Source organism: Gobius niger, assembly GCF_951799975.1.
Source record: "Gobius niger genome assembly, chromosome: 24".
In the NCBI taxonomy this organism is placed as follows: Eukaryota; Metazoa; Chordata; class Actinopteri; order Gobiiformes; family Gobiidae; genus Gobius; species Gobius niger.
The window spans coordinates 839,900-862,685 of NC_136875.1; the positions used below are offsets into that span (position 1 = coordinate 839,900).

The 22,786-nt window shown below is 41.9% G+C and overlaps 1 protein-coding gene across 1 annotated transcript; it reads left to right on the forward strand.

Moving 5' to 3' along the window:
* Positions 1-1,449: 1,449 nt before the first annotated feature.
* On the forward strand, positions 1,450-15,126 carry LOC306982479 (retinol dehydrogenase 11; the record flags this gene model as incomplete). The annotated part of the gene is made up of 6 exons (XM_079582415.1): positions 1,450-1,604; positions 6,068-6,307; positions 10,963-11,052; positions 11,235-11,423; positions 13,160-13,269; positions 14,932-15,126. Exons 1-6 carry the CDS (start codon positions 1,487-1,489, stop codon positions 15,124-15,126), a joined length of 942 nt encoding a protein of 313 aa, XP_079438541.1. The 5' UTR covers positions 1,450-1,486.
* Between the last annotated feature and the right edge of the window lie 7,660 nt (positions 15,127-22,786).

Consider the following 22,786-nt stretch of genomic DNA (forward strand, 5'->3'; position numbering starts at 1 on the left):
TGGAGATGGTTTTTAATTTATGTAACTTTCAAAGTAAACACATCGCATCGCATGGCAAGATAGGCTGGGCAGTGCCTGCAGAAGACAGCACAAGCCAACGGAAACAAAGCAGAAAAGACACCATTCTGAGTCCATTCTTTTTTTAAATTGTATTTCTTTTTTTTTTCCCATTAACATTTACAATTGTTAACAACAAAGAGGAAGTAGTGCCAGGGATATACTACATTTTACCAGAGGAAGATCTGTCATTAAAAGAAAAAAACAACAACACTCGAAAATATTAAGAGGAGCCAGGAGTAATATTGTACTTTTCTAGGATATACATTGTTTTACCTGCTTTTTTATTTTGTATTGAATTAATAGTAGAAATATATAGGTTCAAGTCTGCAAGGAAAGTATAAAAAATTGTTTTTTTGTCAGCCCATTTCATTTTATGCAGGTGATACTTTCCAATTAAAACATAAAGTTGAATAACAAATTTCACATCTTTATCCAGTTTTTGATCAAAGCAGATACATACATCTTTGGCATTTAAAATAATTAATTGTCCAATTTTACGGGAGAGGTAGTTTTGAACATCAATCCAAAATATTTTACAGCACATGCATTCAAAAAACAAGTGGATAATTGTCTCCTTGTGTAAACCACAGAAAACGCATGAAAAGTCAATATTCAGTTTAAACCGTTCCAGAACATGTTTTGCAGGGTATAATCTGTGAAGAATCTTGAAAGACACTTCCTTTATCTTGTTGGTTAGGCAGTACGTATTTGTGACATTCCATGCTTTCTTCCAATTGACACTGCCATATATGAGATGGAGGAGGAGTGTTTCCAACAATAATATTCCGTATGTCCTTGTTGCTGCATCTTTTGTTGAGAATGTCTATATCTTCCAGAAAAATACCATCTCTCCATTGTCCTATGATGGTATTTTCTGAGTCGATTCTGTGCATTTTCGAAAGAGTGTGATGATGTCATCATCAACAAATGCAATTATTAATATCTTAAAAACGATAACGGCACAAACGTAGTTTTTTACAGCACAAACCAGCACAAACGTAGCTAGACGAATGACTCCATTTTCGTCCGTTTTGGACATTTTTGTAGCAAAATGAGGGGCTGGGTGACCTTTAAAAGAATCCTTAATATCTCAAAAACGATAACAGCACAAACAAACATTTTTACAGCACAAAACAGCACAAACGATTGACATATTTTGTATAAAAATTGGAGTATGATGGGGGGCCAGGTTCATGCTAATCCTCAAGTCACTCTAATGACAGACATGTGAGGCAGAAGAACCAGAGTAAACATGCAGTTAAAGGATTGCAAACATGACCAAAGTTCGGCCCCACTTCTTGCCCCTCCCCGCTCTGTTTATTAGCCCTGCCCCCTCAGTATAACAGCCTGGCGCTCTGCAGCTGTGAGCGTGTGTGGAGCAGACATGGGTGCTTGGTGGAGTGTCCTGGGCCACCCGCTGTGGGCCATGGTGGCGCTGGTGCTGGTGCTGGTGGTGCGTGTGCAGAGGAGGGCGCGCTGGGACCCGCGCACCTGCCCCACGGACCTGCGCGGGAAAACTGCCATCGTGACCGGCGCCAACACAGGTGTGTGACCTCTGACCCCTGACACTCAGCTGTCTGTGCCCCAGCAGACGGGGAGAAGATACTGTTGCTTTAAGTACTAGTGAAGTACTCTGAGATGTTTGTGTTTCTGTGTAATCTGCAGATACTTGTGTTTAAAGCAGCCGCCGCATTAGCCTAAACATGTTTTCAGCGTATCTGCAGAGGGATGATGGAAATGTGGAGAAACCTCCTGGTGTCAAACAGTTAGTCAGTGTCTCTGTTCCCACAGAAATGTGAACCAAAAGTAAAAGGACCTAAAGACGTGGTGTAGACCGTTTGCAGACATTTTCTTTCTAATATCTGAATCTCCTGAAACAGTAAACAAACAGCAGGGTCAGAATGACTTCTGATCATGATTGTTAATGCTGATTCAACAATCATTTGTGGGGGAAAGTAATTAACTAGATCAGTATAAACATCTCAATCTGAGCATGATAATCCAAATTTTAGTTGTTTTGACTCGGTAAATTGTTCTTGGGCATTTGTCCTGGATTATTTCACTTGTTCTGAGATGTTTCTGACTCGTTTCAATACATTTCGTCCTCACAGAGCGTCTCGAAAGTATTCATACACCTTGAGCTTTTGCACATTTTGTCATGTTTACAACCCTAAACATAAAGATTTTATTTTGATTTTTTTACTGAACGTTCACACACAAGTAACCGACAACTGTGAAGTGAAAGCAAAATGATACATGATTCTGTTATTTTTCAAAAAATAGAAAAGTGAAAAGTGGGGCGTGCATAAGTATTCATACAGCATTTTCTGAGTGCATTAAATTGCCTTTAAAACATTAATAATGACTCCAGAATGTTCACACCTTGGCCTAACAGTTAAATAGAGGTGTGTAATCTACTCTCAGTATAATTACAGCTGTTCTTTTAGGGCCTCAGAGCTGTGGTCAGAGTGTATTGGTCACTAAACAACATCATGAAGGTCAAGTAGCACCAGAGAGGTCAGGGATAAAGCTGTGGAGAAGTTTAAAGCAGCGTTAAGTTAAAGATTTTCCAAGATTGAAACATCTCCTGGAGCAACTGTTCAATCATTCATTCAGAAATGGAAAGAGTAAAGCACCACTGCCAACTTACCAAGACACGGTCACCCATCTAAAATATTACATCAAACAAGGAGACACTGGTCAGAAATACAACCAAGTGCCCCAAGATAACTCTGGAGGAGCTGTGAAGTCCTGCCGCTGAGCTGGGGGAATCTGTACACGGGACAACTATGAGTCGTATCTACACAAATCTGGCCTTCATGGACGAGTGTTAGAAGAAAGTCATTATTGAAAGGAGGCCATAAGAAATCCTGTTTGAATTTTATAGAAGTCATATGGAGGACACAGCTCTCAAACGCTCTCCTTCTAATGTGACAGAGCTGGAGTTGTTTTGTAAAGAGGAATGGGCTAAAATGTCAGTCTCTACATGTGCAAATGTTGTAGAGTCAAACCCAAAAGACTTGTGCTGTTATTGCAGTAAAAGGGGGTTCCACAAAGTATTCATGCTGTATGAATACTTTGCATGCTGTATGCATGCATGCTGTATGCAGGCCCCACTTTTCGGTTTTCTATTTCTAAAAAAATAACAGAATCATGTGTCATTTTGCTTTCACTTCACAGTTGTCTGTTACTTGTGTGTGAACGTTCAGTAAAAAAATCAAAATAAAATCTTTATGTTTAGGGTTGTAAACATGACAAAATGTGCCAAAGTTCAAGGTGTATTAGTACTTTCGGGAGGCACTGTATTTCAGGTCATTTTCTTTGCCAATGGGGTAAGAAAAACGGTCTTATCTCATTGGCAATTTTACTTTCTTATTTCAAGCGAGATTTACCTTAGAACCAGTCTGAAATGTCCTCAAACAAGCAAAGGAAACTTGGTCCGATCAGGAAAAATGTCTAAATTAGCGAAAAACGCTCAAAACAAGATATATTTCCTCAATTCAAGTCATTTAAGACAATGCTTGATATTTACTTTTTCAGTGCACTGTTTGTCAGGTCATGGCTGGTGAGTCCCAACTAGGGTTGCAAAATTCTGGGAATTTTTAACAGTGGAAATTTTCCAAGGTAATTACTGGGAATAAACAGGAGTCACAGTCTGTGGACTTCAGGTCATTTGTCTCTGCGCTGATTAGAAAGAGGATTAAAGGGATAGTCTGGAAGTCTAAATGTTTTACACATTTTATAAAGAGTCTTGCATTTTGATGTAAAGTAAGTCATAATATGTATATGTTATTTTTGTTAAGTCCATCCTTCCCAGACCTCAGCAACTAATCTGAGAAAAGCTTTTCCAGTGAACCAGCCTGTCAGGTCCCATCCGGTAGGAGGGGGAGGAGCTTGATTGTTTACTTTTAAATATTCTGTTTCAGCTCTCCTCATTTTGCAAACTAAGAAGGGCTTTCTGGTTAAAGAGGGGAGGAATTTGACTGTTTATTTTGACATTTCAATCCACCTCTCCTCACTTTGCAAACTTACAGACTATCACTTTAAGCAGGGTATGTTTAGTATGTTTTGACCTGACGATATGGTCCTCACCCTTCTTTAAAGGGTCGTTGACTCGACATCACTCTAAATAGGGAAATTATTGGTGATGAAAAAACATGTCATAAAATAGGGAAAAAATTGGGACAAAAATGAGAAAAAATATCTTTAAAAAATGGGGGGAAATGGTTGGAAAAGTCATTTCTTTGATCTTAAAGGACCAAGTGCTGCTCCTCCTGCCTGGTTTTCCACAAGTTTATCACAGGGGAAACACTGTGGAAATATTTCTGACGAACACTCTGTGACCCCCGCACACCTGGAGCTGGTTAGACGTTTGTGAGAAACCGAGCGGGGGGAGGTCATTATTACTCCGACTCTGCTGCAGTGCACAGTGTAAATCCACTGAAATAAGTGAAAAAACATGGCTGTGAGGGACAATTTCCCATGGAGAGGAGTGTAAGGAAGAAGATCTCAGGACAAACACTGAAGTACATTGACTTTGTGACTCTGACACTTGTCCCGGGCCATGTCCTGTTTGCCCTCAGGCTGTGGCTCCTGTTTGGGACCATTGTTCATTTGGTCCATTTCCCTGATTAAGTCCCATTCCTGACAAACTCACGAACACACACACACACACACAAGCACACACACACGCACACACACGCACACAAGCGCACGCACTCGCACACACAGTCAGGCTCAACGACACAACATCAGCACAGAATCACAACACAACAGGACTAACCCGGCACTTTTCCCTGGAAGGAAACACCGATATGCGGCACTCGTGGGCAGGAGTTATTTACCTTTTACGCTGTTTAACCTGAAGCTAAAGCTAGCTAGCTCAACCAGCTCAACTGTTTATGGAAACAGCTGCGGTGGAGTCGCTCACACCTGAGCCCCACGAACTGAAACTTTTCTGTTTGACTTTACTAATCCAGACAAAGATGCTTAAATGCAGGATCATTTTATGTACGCCTGAAAATGATGAATAGCCTTAAGCGTTTCCTATAGAAATGTAAAGCTCATATGTTATTAACAGTAGCTAACCTAGCTACTCACTCTCCTCTACAAACATTTAGCAAACACTAAATCCATCTCATACGTTCCTGTCAGTCACTAATTACGCCTTTATCTGATTCAGCTGTGTCAGGCGTTGCTATGGCGATGCCACAGCGGAGTGACATCCCAGTGATTTAACTACCGGACTACGTGTGCGGTTATACCAAAATAATGCACCAGCCAATCAGAATCCAGTATTCACCCAGACCATGGTATAAGAGCTTAATATAGAAGCTGCAGTTATACATATGACCTGAGGTGGCAGTAGTGAGCATAAAATGGCCAACTTGCATCTAGCCCCTTTTAATTTTAATGACCATCTTAAACTGATGGAATTGAACACGGTCATTTTTCCAGAGTTGTGCCACATCAGGCGAGTGTTGCATTAAAGTTGTCATACAGATGTTAAACAGATGTGATCGCTCTGCTTCAGGGCTGCTCGGTTCATGGCGCTCACTACTGCCACCTCAGGTCCCACGTGTCACTGCAGGTTCAATGTTAAACTCGGGCATGACGCTATTTCGGCCTGAAATACAACTTTTTGAGAGACAGTGAAGGCTTTTAGCAGCAGCAGTATTTGCAGTAGTAGTAAGAGTATTGCAGTAGTAGTAGTAGCAGTAGCAGTAGCAGTCTGGGCTCATTCTACACAATCGGACATTGCAGGAGCCAGTGTAGGGGAGGTTCATTGGTTCAAACATGTCCAGTCTACAGTTTGATTAAATCTCTTTGTTAAACTGCCTGAATCACATGACCGTCATGTGACACAGACTAAGAACAATCTGAAAGAGTCTCTCAGAGAAACTACTGCAGGATCAAATCCTAAATGCTCCTAAGTCATAGATGTAGTGATATTTTCTGAACACATTAAAGACTTGATGATTGAAGTAATACTACCCTGGATTCCCAGGTATTGGGTTCCACGTGGCGCTGGACCTGGCTCGCCGTGGCGCCCGTGTGATCCTCGCCTGTCGATGTCCCGTCAGGGGCGGAGCCGCTCGGGACCGGATCAGAATCCAGTCCGGGAACCACCAAGTCCAGCTGCGGACCGTGGACCTGGGGAGCATGGAGTCAATCCGACAGTTCGCCCAAAACATCATCAAAGAAGAACCAGAGCTCCACCTGCTGGTCAACAACGCAGGCGCGTCAGGTACGAGGATTACTGCTACTACTGCAATACTGCTACTGCAGTACTACTACTGCAATACTACTACTGCTACTGCAATACTACTACTGCAATACTACTACACCTGCTGGTCAACAACGCAGGCGCGTCAGGTACGAGGAATACTGCTACTACTGCAATACTGCTACTGCAATACTACTACTGCTACTGCAACACTGTTACTGCTACTGCAGAACTACTACTGCTACTGCAATACTACTACTGCTACTGCAATACTACTACTGCAACACTGTTACTGCTACTGCACTACTGCTACTGCAATACTACTACTGCTACTGTAATACTACTACTGCTACTGCAATACTGCTACTGCTAAATCACTGGGATTTAACGTCGCCATGGCGACGTGAAAACAGGAAGTGACCTCCCTCTCTCCTGGTGCAGCTGAATTGTTTGCCTTTTTCAGTGAACCACGTTGTTCTTCTGGATACTTTTGTACGTCTTTACCGTGTTTTTGTGGAGGTTTGGTGGATTTGTTTACTTTGAGAGTCCAAAATGGTCCTGAAGAAAGCAGCTTTTTGAAGGTAAACAAACTGCTAGCTTATCAGCTAAACCCATTTGAGATCTACAAACATCTTCTTCTGAGACACTGAACAGTGAAGAGGCACCAAGAGCCCCCACACCTGCAGCACGGAGGAGGCGTCACAAGAGGAGCTACAGGAAACAACAAAAGGGACCAACGAGGAGATGGTGATAGACTGTGGAGGGAGCTGTGCAGGAGGAAGAGGAAGGACGAGGCGGAGCTGACCAGTGCAGGACACCACGCTCTGAGACGGGGACAAGCCCAGGAGGCGGTGCACCGTTTCAGATGATCAGAGGAGACAGAGGGCAGCTACAGTTTCTCCATCCTCCAAGGTCATGCAGGTGGAGTGGCTGAAGGACGAGATCATGGACCCGGCCGAGGACAGGAACTTCTACATCACCGTGGACACAACCTGATCATCAAGCAGGCGCGTCTGTCCCACACGGCCAACTACACCTGTGTGGACAAGAACATCGTGGCCAAGCGCAAGAGCTCCACCGCCGTGGTCATCGTCTATGGATTTCCCATCAACCAGTGCTCCTCCTGTGACCAAAGTGAAGTGAAGATGGCGGCCGCGACACAACCATCTTTCACCAAAGAAAAAAAAAGAGTGGTGCCACTGAATGGTGCTGCTGCCGGATGCTCCTCATCGAATGCAATTTCTCCATCTGTGACATCAATAAAGTCTCATCTTATCTTATCTTATCTTATCTCTTACTGCAATACTACTACTGCTACTGCAATACTACTACTGCTACTGCAATACTACTACTGCTACTGCAATACTACTACTGCTACTGCAATACTACTACTGCTACTGCAATACTACTACTGCTACTGCAATACTACTACTGCTACTGCAATACTACTACTGCTACTGCAATACTACTACTGCTACTGCAATACTACTACTGCTACTGCAATACTACTACTGCTACTGCAATACTACTACTGCTACTGCAATACTACTACTGCTACTGCAATACTACTACTGCTACTGCAATACTACTACTGCTACTGCAATACTACTACTGCTACTGCAATACTACTACTGCTACTGCAATACTACTACTGCTACTGCAATACTACTACTGCTACTGCAATACTACTACTGCTACTGCAATACTACTACTGCTACTGCAATACTACTACTGCTACTGTAATACTACTACTACTACTGCAATACTACTACTACTGCAATACTACTACTGCTACTGCAGTACTACTACTTCTACTGTAATACTACTACTACTGCTACTGCAGTACTACTACTGCTACTGTAGTACTACTACTACTACTGCAATACTGCTACTGCAATACTACTACTACTACTACTACTGCAATACTACTTCTGCTACTACTACTGCAATACTACTACTGCAATACTACTACTGCTACTACTACTGCAATACTACTACTGCTACTGCAATACTACTACTGCTACTACTATGGCTACTGCAATACTCTATCTATCATCCAAACCAAAAGAGAAGAGATGATCAAGAGTGAGGTTTAAACACATGCATGTGGAGACCGTAACACAGTCTCTGATCGTACTGACAGTAGTTCTACATGTTCTACATGTTCTACATGTTCTACATGCTCTACATGCTCTACATGCTCTACATGCTCTACATGCTCTACATGTTCTATATGTTCCATATGTTGATGCAGTAGGAGATGGCGGGTGAGAGCAGACAGGTGTGTTAGGTGTGAAGGGGATCTGGTCTGGCAGGTCACCAGACTAGTCTGTGTATCAACATCACTGTGGTTACTTTTAAACGTGTGTTCGGGAGAAACACTTCAAATATTGACCTGAGCAAAACAGGAGTCGTTAATGGGCAAGAAAGCGGGACAAAGGGGATTCTGTTTTTTGTGGCCCGGCTCCATCGTCGGGGGCTCTGTCCACACTCAGCGTCTGGGGACCTGGTCACCGTGGATCCAGGTCGCCTCTGTGGAGCTTCCATCCTGCCAGGCTCTCTGTGGTCACTCATTGAGCTGTGTTGACCAATGGGCTTTGGCTGGACTTTCATTTAAATCGTTCTGTGGGGCAAAAAACAACAATGTACTAAGTAACAACGTTCAAATATCTTCTTATTCCACCAACACTTAATTTCCCTCCTCATCGCAAAATGTTACACTATAGTCGGGCCCTGTGTCTCATGTTTTATTTAGCTTTTGAAACGAACAGTTTGACTGAAATACTGTGAACGACAAAGGAAATCTACTGTCTGTAAACTGCCCTTTCCGTCCATCCCCAAAGGTTGTCAAAAGGATTTAGATCAGGGGAACACAGGGTGGTCCAGAGGAGTGATATTATGTTCCTGTGCTTTGTCCTTTGGGCACCGTGACCTGTAGTGTCCTCTCAGTGTGAATACTTCATCTGATTCATACGGAGTCTACAGGTTTGCCCACATTTGTCCTTTTAAAGTCCTAAACTCTCTTTTCTGCTTGTTGCATATTGAAGTTCTACTTGGAACCTTGTTGAAAGCTCCTGCAAATGATTGTCATTCCTAAAGTGTTTTCAGAGTGAAGAAATGTTTGGCCTGCTCTTGTTGGTTTACATGATGGAAAAGGAAGTTCAGAGGAGGCTTGTCCGCAAGGAGCAGCTTGTAGAGGATAAAGATCAGTAACAGTGTATTTCTTTGAAACTCTGCTGCCAACATTCTGAAGAAGTCCTCTGGTGACGTTATTAAAAGGGGGTGGAGCTTATTCAAGACCTTAATAGAATGTAACAAAGAATGAAGCTCTGAAACAAAGAACACAGGCTCTTCACAGCTTTTATACAAGCTTCAGTTTGTAGTGACAGAACAACATCACACATTACTCCATTAGGCCATATTTTATTTGGCTCGTTATGTTATAGTGTCAGGCCTGGGGCCCAAATCCGGCCCTCTGGCATAGACCCTCTGGCCCTCAAGATTTGAGAAATAACTTTACACTAATCAGAGATCAAATGCCTGTTAAAATACACCCAAGTCCAGTACAATTGTATAATGACAATTTACTTCAGGCTACACTTGGGGGTTCGACCCTTGTTTTTTTTTATGATGAAGAAAATGGTCTTTCTATCAAGCCATCCTGCCTAACCCTGTGTTATAAAGTCTCTAAACATACATTCGTTTGCATAAACATTTGGTCACATGTGGAACCAGCTCATCTTATCTTGTTCACGAGCCACAACAAAGTGCAATTAAATCATTTATTAATGTTTAAAAGTGTAGAGTGAAACTGGACGAGACTGTGGGTGGGGGCTCCGTCTCAAAGCAGAAGAGTCAGTGCTGAAAGATAAAACAGACGTAGAAGGAGGGAGGGGTGGACAGTTTCAAACAAACAGGAATGAAGAGGCTTGGCCTGGTGTATATATATATATATATATATATATATATATATATATATATATATATATATATATATATATAAGGTGTGTCCTTAGAGGCGTGGTCAGGTGAATGCCTGGTTGGTACAGTATGCAGAAGGTGATTGGTTGAGGTGAGGTCCTGCTCCCGAACCTAGTCAATATTGACTCCAAATATGGAGAGTCTGAACATTTGAACGTCCTGTGTGCAGAGCGTGTTAAAAGTTCAAGTCAATTACAGACGATTCATCCAACCTTCATCCGGGCAGGGCACCGTTACATTTTTTTCCGATACGATACCTGAATTAGTTTTTTCAATATCTATTTATAAAAGTCTATCTGTGTCTCAGCCCATCCTCTTTCATATTATGTTTGTTTATAAGAAAACTCCTTCATACTGATGTCAGTGAGGGAGTTGATATGAGTGCATTGACATGGTCCTCGTTCACCTTCAGCCTCTGGCCTTACAATGGAGCAAAGTTCACTCAATGGTTCAACCATTAGAATGTTTACTGTGATTAGACCAACGGTTGTGACTTACTACTACTACTACTAATAATAAAAATACTTCACTGCAAAAAAGTAATCTTGAAATAAGTACTTTAGTCTTAATGTCAGAGCAATCAAGGACAAATTTGTAACAGACAAAACGTTCCTGTTCCTGGGGTCCGGGACAATGTGTCTGGTATCCCCCCTGGTTGTAGTACTTATCTTTGCAGTACTTTGGGTATTTTCCAGGTTTACCCCAAAAGATGACCGAGGACGGTTTTGACCTGATGTTCGCAACAAATCACCTCGGACCGTTTCACCTCACCAACCTCCTGCTGGGTAAGTGCTGCAAATACTACTACTACTACTACTACTACTACTACTGCTACTATTACTACTACTACTGCTATTCATTAGCCTCTTGGTCAGCATGAAGCATTGCAAACACTACTACTGCAACTGATGCGACAGCGAGTAAGAGTAGATTGCAAGTACAAGGGATAATCCATATTTGGGCGCAGACCTGTTGAAGCTCTCCGCCCCTTCAAAGATCGTCATCGTGGCTTCGTCCAATCACCACAATGGAACAGTCGACTTCCGCCACTTCAGAGGAGAGAGCCTGGTTTACCACGCCGACTATGTCTACAACCACACCAAACTGCACAACGTGATGTGGAGCCGTCAGCTGGCCAAGCGCCTGGAGGGCACAGGTACCTATACTGGCTGATACTGACCGATACTGATCAATACTAGCCGATACTGACTTAGATTCTGACCAATACTGATCAATACTAGCCGATCCTGACCAATACTGATCAATACTAGCCGATACTGACTGAGATACTGACCGATACTGACCAATACTGATCAATACTACCCGAAACTGACCGATACTGACCAATGCTGATCAATACTAGCCTATACTGACCGATACTGACCAATACTGATCAATACCAGCCGATACTGACCGAGATACCGACCGATCCTGACCAATACTGATCAATACTAGCCGATACTGACTGAGATACCGACCGATCCTGACCAATACTGATCAATACTAGCCGATACTGACCGAGATACCGACCGATACTGACCAATACTGATCAATACTAGCCGATCCTGACCGAGATACCGACCGATACTGACCAATACTGATCAATACTACCCGAAACTGACCGATACTGACCAATGCTGATCAATACTAGCCTATACTGACCGATACTGACCAATACTGATCAATACTAGCCGATACTGACCGATACTGACCAATGCTGATCAATACTAGCCGATACTGACCGATACTGACTGAGATACTGACCGATACTGACCAATACTGATCAATACCAGCCGATACTGACCGATACTGATCAATACCAGCCGATACTGACCAATACCAGCCGATACTGACCAATACCAGCCGATACTGACCAATACTGATCAATACCAGCCGATACTGACCGATACTGACCAATACTGATCAATACCAGCTGATACTGACCGATACAGACTGAGATACTGACCGATACTGACCAATACTGATCAATACCAGCTGATACTGACCGATACTGATCAATACCAGCCGATACTGACTGATACTGACTGAGATACTGACCGATACTGACCAATACTGATCAATACCAGCTGATACTGACCGATACTGACCGATACTGACCACTGCTGATCAATACTAGCCTATACTGACCGATACTGACCAATGCTGATCAATACCAGCCGATACTGACCGATACTGATCAATACCAGCCGATACTGACCGATACTGACTGAGATACTGACCAATACTGACCAATGCTGATCAATACCAGCCGATCCTGACCGATACTGATCATTACTAGCCGATCCTGACTGAGATACTGACCGATACTGACCAATACTGATCAATACCAGCCGATACTGACCGATACTGACCAATACTGATCAATACCAGCTGATACTGACCGATACTGATTGACATACTGACCGATACTGATCAATACCAGCCGATACTGACTGATACTGACTGACATACTGACAGATACTGATCAATACTGGCCGATACTGACCAATACTGACCAATACTGATCAATACCAGCCGATCATGACCAATACTGACTGAGATACTGACCGATATGTGCGTGAACATTATTTTACATTTTAATCAATCAATCAGTCAGTCAGTTTTGTATAGCCCAATATCACAACAGGAGTTGCCTCACAGGGCTGTACCAAACAATAAAGTGATAGTCTGTAAGTTTTTAGACTCTCCGACGCGGTGTGGAAAAACCTCAGTGGGATAAAAGAGAAAACTCAGGGGTAGAACCACAGAAAGACCAAAGAAGAACAGCTAGTCCTAGGCTGTCCAGCTCTGAAGACTGCAATACTAACGTCCGGTCAGTCCATGACTTGTGTCCTGGTGAATCCTGGTGAAAAGCCTCTTGTTGTGTTTCAGGCGTGTGCGTGAACAGTGTGCATCCCGGTTACGTGATGACTGAAGTCTTGAGGAATTACCCGCTCTATATAAAAGTGATCGTCAACATGATCGGATTCTTCTTCTTCAAGGTACAACCTCTGACGACAACCATTATTTTTTTCCCGATACCAGTACTCTAAAGGGATATTTCAGGATTTTTGTCATTAGGCCTCATTTCCTAGTCATCCAGTGTTGTTGATTTCTGGAGATTTTTTTTTTATTTTTTTTATTCATGCCTTCCTTATATTTGAAGAGTTTAGTGGTGCTAGGCTAGTGCTAGGCTAGTGAATGTCTATGGTAACTGCATTAAAAACAGTCTGACCCAAGCACAGAGCACCTGAGGCAATTCACTTATAACACCAAACTACCCATATAAATGTCTGTCCATAGAATCATTTTTTTGGAATATATCTTAATTTTCATTTAAAAAATCTTAAATCTGAGCAGCATCAGCTTCCTGGTTGTAGCTACGCAGCGGCGGAGTGATCTGCTCGGTTACCGGATCTACAGTAGTTTGTTTATCTGCGGCCGCATTACTACACGTGGAAGCTTTCTACAAATCAGATATGGCAACGCTTAGAGGACGAGCCCATGATTTTGAAGAGGTTTTTAATGCAGGCGACTAGTTACCTAGCACTAGCCTAGCACTAGCCTAGCACTAGCCTAGCACTAGCCTAGCACTAGCCTAGCACTAGCCTAGCACTAGCCTAGCACCGCTAAACTCTTCAAATATAAGGACAGCATGAATGAAAAAAAAAGAACTCTCCAGAAATCAACAACACTCTGTATAAATATAGGCAATGAGGCCCTATGACAATAATCCAGAAATATCCGTTTAACAACACTTTGTTTTCAATCCCGATACCGATACCGATACTGATGCTTTTTCCGATACCTATACTCAAATCTTTGTCATCTAGAACCCGAAAACAGAACAATAATAAAAACTGTACAATGCAGATTTACAATATCGGATTCATCTCCAACGTGAAAAATTGGGAATAATTGGTGGGAAAATGAGGCAAAAAGAAGGGGAAAAAAGAAGGGAAAATGGAGGGAAATAGGGATAATATTAGTAATTTAAAAAATGATCAAAAATGTTGGGAAAAAATGGGGCAAAAATAATTTGGGAATAATGGGGAAAACATTGGGCCACAAAATTGGAAGAAAAAAAAATGGAAAAGAGGGGGAACAAATGGGCAAAATTGGGGGAAAATAATGTATTTGATCTGAACAGATTTAAGTTATATTCAGTAACTGTTTACGATAATTTCAATTTTCGATACCTGTAGAACCGAAACCTTTTTCCCGGTACCCATCCCTATTGGAGCCCCTGTTCTTAGAGGCACAAAGTGATCACGACAGGGGTGTCCACTGTCTCCTGCTATCTTTGCACTAGCTAAGCGCTAGCCTAGCACCGCTAAACTCTTCAAATATATGGACAGCATGAATGAAAAAAAAAAGAAATCTCCAGAACACTCTGTATAAATATAGGCAATGAGGCCCTATGACAACAATCCAGAAATATCCCTTTAACAATACTGTGTTTTCGATCCCGATACCTGAACGATGCTTTTTCCGATACCTATACTCAAATCTTTGTCATCTAGAACCCGAAAACAGAACAATAATAAAAACTGTACAATGCAAATCATGACAGGGACACGACAGGGGTGTCTACTGTCTCCTGCTATCTTTGCACTTGAAACCAAGACTAACTGACAGACTGTGCCCGCCTACACTCCCCACAGTCGTCAGAGGAGGGCGCCGTGGCCCCGCTGTACTGCGCCGTGTCAGAGGAGATGGACGGAGTGACCGGGAAGTATGTGGACTCAGACTGCAGCCTCGCCCTGCCGTCCGCCACCGCCAGGGACGACACGCTGGGACGAGAGGGCTTCGAGACCTGCGCGAAGCTCACCTCCAACAAACTCTCTGCCAACCTCTGAAAACTCTAACACTCGGCACCAACCTCTGAACCGACAAACTCACTACCAACCTCTGAAAACAGAAACACTCGGTACCAACCTCTGAACCGACAAACTCTCTGCCAACCTCTCGAAACAGAAACACTCGGCACCAACCTCTGAACCGACAAACTCTCTACCAACCTCTGAAAACAGAAACACTCGGCACCAACCAACTCACTGCCACACACAGCAGTGATATAATATGTGCAGATGATATCCAACTTTAGGGCTGTTTTTTCCAAATGAGGTTTTCATTCCACTCTTGCACTTTAGTACAGGCTCTGACCCAACAGCATACTCAAGGATTTTTTCAATATCTACTTTCTGCCTGATTTATTGAGCTTTTAAAGGAATAGGCCACCGTTTTTACATACTGAGATATGTTCTTATCTTAGCTTTGACGAGTTCTTTAGGACCTGTCTGATCTTCCCCCGTGCCTTCAGTCACGTAAACACAGCGCAGACGGCGTTAGCATTTAGCCTCTCCCTCTCTCCTCTATAGCTCCAAAACAGGTCAAGATAGAAGCTACCAAGCTCTTCCACGTTTTCCCTATTTAAATATGGTTACGTGAAGTGTTCCACTACAAAGTATAATTACACACAATTAAACAATGTGGATTTTCTAAGCGGATAAAAGGGGGGACTATATTGTAAGGCGTAATAATACCAGGAGTAGTTTGAGATCCGCGCAGTAATCTTCACTTTACTGTGCGGATGCCAAAGCTTTACATCATGTTATTCTGTCATTCCCTCATTAAAAACATGCCTGAAGTGTTGCCTTAGCACATTCACGTATTTTCGAGTAGTCTGTAAAAACTCTGATGGCGGCCATTTTAGGGATAAAACGCCTGATTCCTTCAGGGAACGCCCTCGACCTCCAGGATACGCCTCCGACCTTTCGTCACCAGCCGAGTAACCAACCACTGCTCCTCAGCAGAACCCCCTCCCCGCAGTGTCTAGCCCTAAGATGTAAACAGAGTCATCATGGAGGATTAGCTTCATGTGTTGTGAACCGGAGCCACAGCAGACTTTTACAAAGACACACATCAGTGTTTCTGTTACCGAAACACCCAGGATTAAAACCGGTGACAAGAACACTTATTTCAGTGTCTGGTTCTGCACTGGGCCTTGATGATGCACAGAGCCTCCGGAGAAAGCTAATGCTAAGCTAAACCTCGAGTCATCACGTGGAAACGAGAAATATGCACAAATAAAGTCAATAAAACCACCACACACATAAAGAACCGTTTAACAATGACACACACGGAGCCAGGCTTGTTGATTTGGAAGTTTATTGCTCACATTTCATCTACAGTGAGTCGTAGCCGAGTGGCTTTCTCCCGGGGCTAACAAGCTAGCCGTGACAAGCTAACGGGAAAATTCACTGAATACAAGCAGCATATTATGCATTGAAAACGTCACTAAAACAGGCAACTGCTTGAAGCAGCCTTTATGATGATCACACACGGAGCCTGGCTTGTTGATTTTGTAGTTTATTGCTCACATTTCATCTACAGTGAGTCGTAGTCGAGTGGTTTTCTCCCGGAGCTAAGGCACTATTAGCCGCGCCAAGCTAACAACCTTCACCTTCACAACATTCATTGAAAACAGGCAGCATATTATGCACAAATAACGTCAATAAAGCAGCAACTACTTGAAGCAGCCTTTACGATGATCACACAATGAGCCTGGCTTTACACATGTGTGGTTTATTGCAGACTTTTCATCAACAATGAGCTGTAGTCGATTATAACAAGCTAACGGGTAACCTCGAAAAACCATTGTCCACCTGCACAGATAATGTCCGTCTTTGAATGGTATGGGCTCCTGCAGATCCTGGTGTCGTCCATGGGGGTGTAGTTAGAGATCCATAGGGCATGGCAGATGCAAAGAGAAGCCTCCAAACAGCAGTTATTTTTCAGGCCAGAGCCCCTTCCAAGCGTCCGGTGTGGAAGGTTCGTCTCCAAATAATATCCTGTGTGGCCATTGTTCACAAAGTGATAAACAGTAGCTCCTTTCCAACAATAAAAATTAAAATGCACCGATCGTAGTTTCAATACTGTGGAGAAAGTGTTGTGATGCCACAGACAGCGTGTGGAGGGGGCGTGTCGGAAAGGGTCAGAGGTTCTTAAAGAGACAGAGGCCTATTTCAAGACATTTGCTACCGCCATTTTGAAAGAGCAATTTTATACAAGGCAGTTATTCTAATTTACTGCATTTACAGACCAACAGAAGGTTTCGTCATCATTGTAGTGTGCTATAGACTGGTGCTGTGTGGCTGAAAAAAGCAGAATACCCCCTCTTTAACTAAAAAAAACAAGGAGGAATTTTTATTTTTACAGATATTTTTTTGAACTGCTTATTCAAAAACTAAACATGATCCAAAATCCCTTTGAGCAAATTGTTGTTACTAATATGTCACAAAATAAAACCACAGATCTAAACCTGTCTCTGTCCATTGTTTAAATGTTTTGCTCTGGAAATAACCGCCGAAAAACCACAGGAGGTGGTATTCCGTCATTAACCACGTACTATGATGGAGAGATAAGAGCGCAGAACTCTGCTCAGTGTTTGTTCCCCTTTGCTGAACTCTGAATTTTTGAGCAAGTTTTCACGACTGTTGTTTTCTCCAAGTGAAAGGTTGCTGAACCTGCAAGTAAAAGAAAAACATGACAGTCTGTTGGTAAATGCGCTTAGACGTGTCTGTGCTGCTGCAAACATACACGTCCAATTCTTCTCAATGAACTCCATCTTCAACCAGACCTGGGATTATTTCCTGTGGGGTTATCTGAAACCCCTGGTTTATAACGATGGTCCACAGAAGACTTACAGCAGGGGTAGGCAAGTTTTCTTGGCGGAGGGCCGACTTCCTTTATTGTAAATAGAACGAGGGCCGAAGCCGCTGATTATTAGCCCAAATCTTAAATGAGATAAATGACTTAACATTGAATAAAAGTTCTTCTATGTTGAATTTGAGTCGGTTTAAACTAATCCAAGATACAAATTCTAGCACCAATGAAACAAGAATAAAACCCACTTGAAATCAGACAAATAATTGCTTTTCACTTGAAATGACACAAAATTATCTGAATTAAGAGAATAACGACTACTAGAGTTTTTATCTCGCCCAAGACCAGACCAAATCTACTCAATCCTTAGATTTAATCTCTTAATTCAAGTAGATGTATGTCATTTCTTCCTTTTAAACGATAATTATTTTTCCAGTGCACTTCTTTCAAATGCCAGTGTTGTACAACAAAAAATAACCTAATCGTGTGTATTGACAGTATTTCTACCCATTTAACTCTAATAATGTTAAAAGTACTCTCTGATTTGTGTGATAATGTTTCTCAAAATCATCTTGAGGGCCAGAGGTGCTGTGCTGAAGGGCCGGATCTGGCCCTCGGGCCTGACGTTGCCTACCCCTGACTTACAGAATCTGAACCAACATTATCAATAAACAACATATTTGAAAGAGTGGACCAAAACCTATTTATCTGAATCAGTTTAATGCATATTATTTTCAAAACTCTGTCAAATGAAATCTCTAATGTTGTGTGACAATAAGTATAATAATAATATTAATTCAATTGAAATGCGTTTGGTTTCATTTTCGAAACTGTACAACGCTCTCAGAGACCGGACCTTTTTTCTTTCTGGAATCAAACACAAGTTTTTATGTTTAAGCTACAAGTAGTGTACAAGGTAAACAAAAGTGGGGATAGAACGCAGCCTTGTGGTGCACCAGTGGATACAGTGGAATCCGTCATGAGCGAATTTCATCTGTCTTTAATTGATTATATGTATTCTTAGCCAAACAGATACTGAATATAGAGTTGTATGAAACAGCTGAAGATATTTCATAAATGATGGAGAGTTCTTGGTTAATGGAGCGTCTGGCACAATGTGAGAAAGAACTGCAGTAACTGTGTTGAATATTCCTATTATGATATCATTCTGTTGTTTTACTAAACCATTTCATCTCAATTTGCTCATTGAAGTTAAACTGAAATCAGAAGCATTTTGTTTTATATCAAAGTGTCTAAAGTGCCTCAAGTGTAGCAGCTCTCAGGGTCTTGCTCACAAGTGAGGGACGAGTGTCTTTGTGCCTGCGGAAGAGCATGCTAGCTTCCAACTTCACCCCCGTTTGGAGCTACAGGAACATATACTGGGAGAGGTTAAATGCTAACAACATCTTTGGTCATTTTGTGTGACTGAGGACACGCACAAAGACCAGACAGGTACGCATCAACTCGTCTAAGCTCAGGTAAGAACATATCTCAGTATGTAAAAATGGTGGCCTGTTCCTTTAAATCCACTTTTCTTTGAAGGTGGTCACATCGCTCGCACATTCACACATCGTGGTCTGAAGTTCATCCAGCTGCAGTTTGGGCTGAGATTTGAAGTTTCCTGTTGTGAATATTGACATTTTAGAAAAAGCTAGTATTTGGTCCAGAGTTGTTTTTTCCTAAACGCAAACGACTACGAAAGGTGCGTAGGGCCCCCGCAGCCGCGAGGGCCCCGCATCTCAGTCAAACTGCGGTGTTGTTTCACTGATTCATCACCGCGTTGTCACGGGGACAGACTCTGACAGCCTCACTCACTCTCCGCTTACTTTGCCACATAGAACACCACAACGGAGCAGTCGCTGAAGTGGATGAGCAGGAGAGACCGGCCGCCTTCCCCCGGTCACTTCCAAGGAAGGAGTGCTTGTCCGCTTATCTCATGTTTTACAGTTGTATTGTTGGGATTATTTTGTGTAATTTAGAATGTGTTGACATGTAACTTAGTTTAGGCGACATGTACTTGTTCATGTGTTTGGGTTATTTTATGAAATTAAATGTTATGTTTTACTCCTTTCATTGTATTTTGTAGGACAGAGCCTTCATTTGTTCATTTGTTCAAGGGACAGAGACAATATTTTGGAACAAAATCACATTGTTATTGTGGTAACAGACCATTGCTGTAATGCTCATAGGGTTAATAATGTTAGCTTGCAGATGCAATAACAAAGCAAAAAATAACATTTGTACCGTTTCCTAAATTCAGCAGCATCTTTCTGTCAACTTCACGAAAACAAAAGATCAACACTGATGTCATTAATGTGTAAAAATCAAATGTTGTAATTCTGGGCTAATAATGATAATGATAATGATAATAATAATAATAATAATAATAATAATAAGAAGAAGAATTGCTGGGTTGCAGGTCCTAGAATGTGATGATGTCATCGGGCCCAGTGGGGGGCAGGAGCCAGTTTTTCCTATTAACAGCATTACACTTTCACAAGTCGTAGCTCAAAAGAAAATGTATGAATTAGAAAAATTATCAATAATATCAATCTCTGGGTCCATGATCTCTCTGTACAAGACCAAAAATTTCCTCAAAAACAAAATAATTTTTCCTCCATACAATAGCATTGGCCTTTAGAACGCTGTGATGTCACCCGAAACCCAGCAATACGGTCCAAACTAGTCTGGAATGACATATACATGCAACAATGTGCCACTAATAATGGTGCCATAACTTTATTTTATTTTATTTGTCCTTCATTTATCCAGGATAAAACTCGTGTTGTCACTCGAGTGTCCAGGCCAAGATTCTTTAAAATTAAAATATGCAATAATTTGCCACAGAAAGTAAAAGGGACCCGTAATACATAATTATGAATAATATTATTAATTATATATTTACTTTACAGCCTGCAATTGCATTTTTGGGTAGCATGTAATTGGGATTATTTATTTTACTAATTTACAACTAGCATAAACGCTATCTTAAGCAGAAAATTAATGTGTCATGTTAGCTTTATCAAGCAACACAAGCATTTTTCGCAAGGTTTGGCGAGTAGACGAGAGTAAAAAGCTGTTCTCTGTGGACTGTTTGTTTCAAAGAGGAGTTGAATCCACATGGTTCTCATGAGCACAGTAACTTACAGTAACTCTGGTTCTCTGAATGTGCACAGTCTATAACGAGTTGGGCGACTCAGGCTAATCCTCAGTGGTCAGACAGAAATAACCGTCAGGAGCAGGTTTTAAGTTTTAAATCAGCGGTTCCCAAACTGTGGGTCAGGGACCAGAGGTGAGAGAATGGGACCATTTGCCATTTTAAACAGTGGGAGAAAAAGACTAGTAGTCGTCCTAAACCAGTGTTTTAGTGGTTAGTGGTTCTTCCACAGTGGGACAGGACCTGCACTGAGGACATTATGTTCCCGTCCTGTCCTGCACTACTGACCAGTGGAACTGTTTTTGACCATAGATGGTTTTGCTCTGTGTTGAATGACCATGGGACGCTACTGTAGGGCCCCGTGTGGATTTTTGCTTAGGGCCCTAGAAGGGCCAGCACCGGCTCTGATTTGGTCATTAAAATGGCAGCACGGACACATTGTTCCCAGTCTCTGAGGCCGGTCTGTCCATGTTAATCCAAAAACATTTGAGTTGAAACTTCTGCCAAAACGGCAGCTGAATGTGACCTAGACCAGGACTTTCATGTTTTGAATGGACTTGTGCTGCACAACTGTCACTGTTTTTCCAAGAAATATAGATATAGCGTAAGGATGGGCCCAATTTGAGGTTTTTATTGATATTTTAACGCACAGTTCTTTTATTGCCCCACGGTAACGCTGCATATTTCCAGAAACAAAATTAGATTCATGAAAAGTTTGAATTTATTTGTGCTTTATCAGAGACAACGATTTCATAAGGGATTTTGGAAACTGTGGATATAGTTAATACTACAGATATCTGTAAAAAATAAAATGTTAAAGGATAACATTAAATGGCTATTTATCATACTAGGTCAGGCTGTACAGTCGTACTATCTCTGACACAGCCTTGACTGTGGGGCTCAGACTCTTGTGTATCAGTCTGACGCTCTGAGAGGGGATTTATCCCTTTTCTGTGGAAGCACAGACAGGCTTGAATGGCAGGACTAGTGCAATGTCTCCTGTATAAGACATCCAGACTACTGTCTATTTTCCATCTCTCCTCTTCAACACCATTGTTAATTCTCTAACAGTTACCTTGTTCTTGTGGTTACAAGCTCTGTTCACACTGATATTGTATATTCAGATTGTTTTTCGAAATCCACTGTGTTTTTGTGAACAGCGCCCCCGTCTGGTCATAAAGCAAAAGTACACTGTTGCTGAAAATGAAGGAATAAATAAAAGGGAGGAATTTGATTAGTCTATCTTTTTGTCACAGTGTCTACACAGTGTCTATTAACAAGTATAATAAATCAAGAGCTGCTCAAAGTACTTTCACTTGAGTGAAAGTACAGATACTACTGGTCAAGATTAAAGTACTCAAGTATTTGCAATAGAGAGTAGAAAGTCCAAATCCATTGAAGTAAGTGTGTGATGAAAATGTGGGTAAATTCCCCTCAGTACGGCAACACCACAGGGACAAAGCTTCTTCCTTGTGGTGAGTCGGCAACATTGACAATACATCACATGCACAGCGCCACCTACTGTTTGTTGAGTGTGCATTATGAGGCTTTTCACATGAACAAATGGAGCCTTAACAGAAATGGAGTAAAAGTAAGAAGTTCTCGACACAAATACTAACGTAAAGTACAGATCCTCATATACTGAAGTACGGGATTGAAGTACATTTACTAAATAAAACACTGCACAGTGGAGA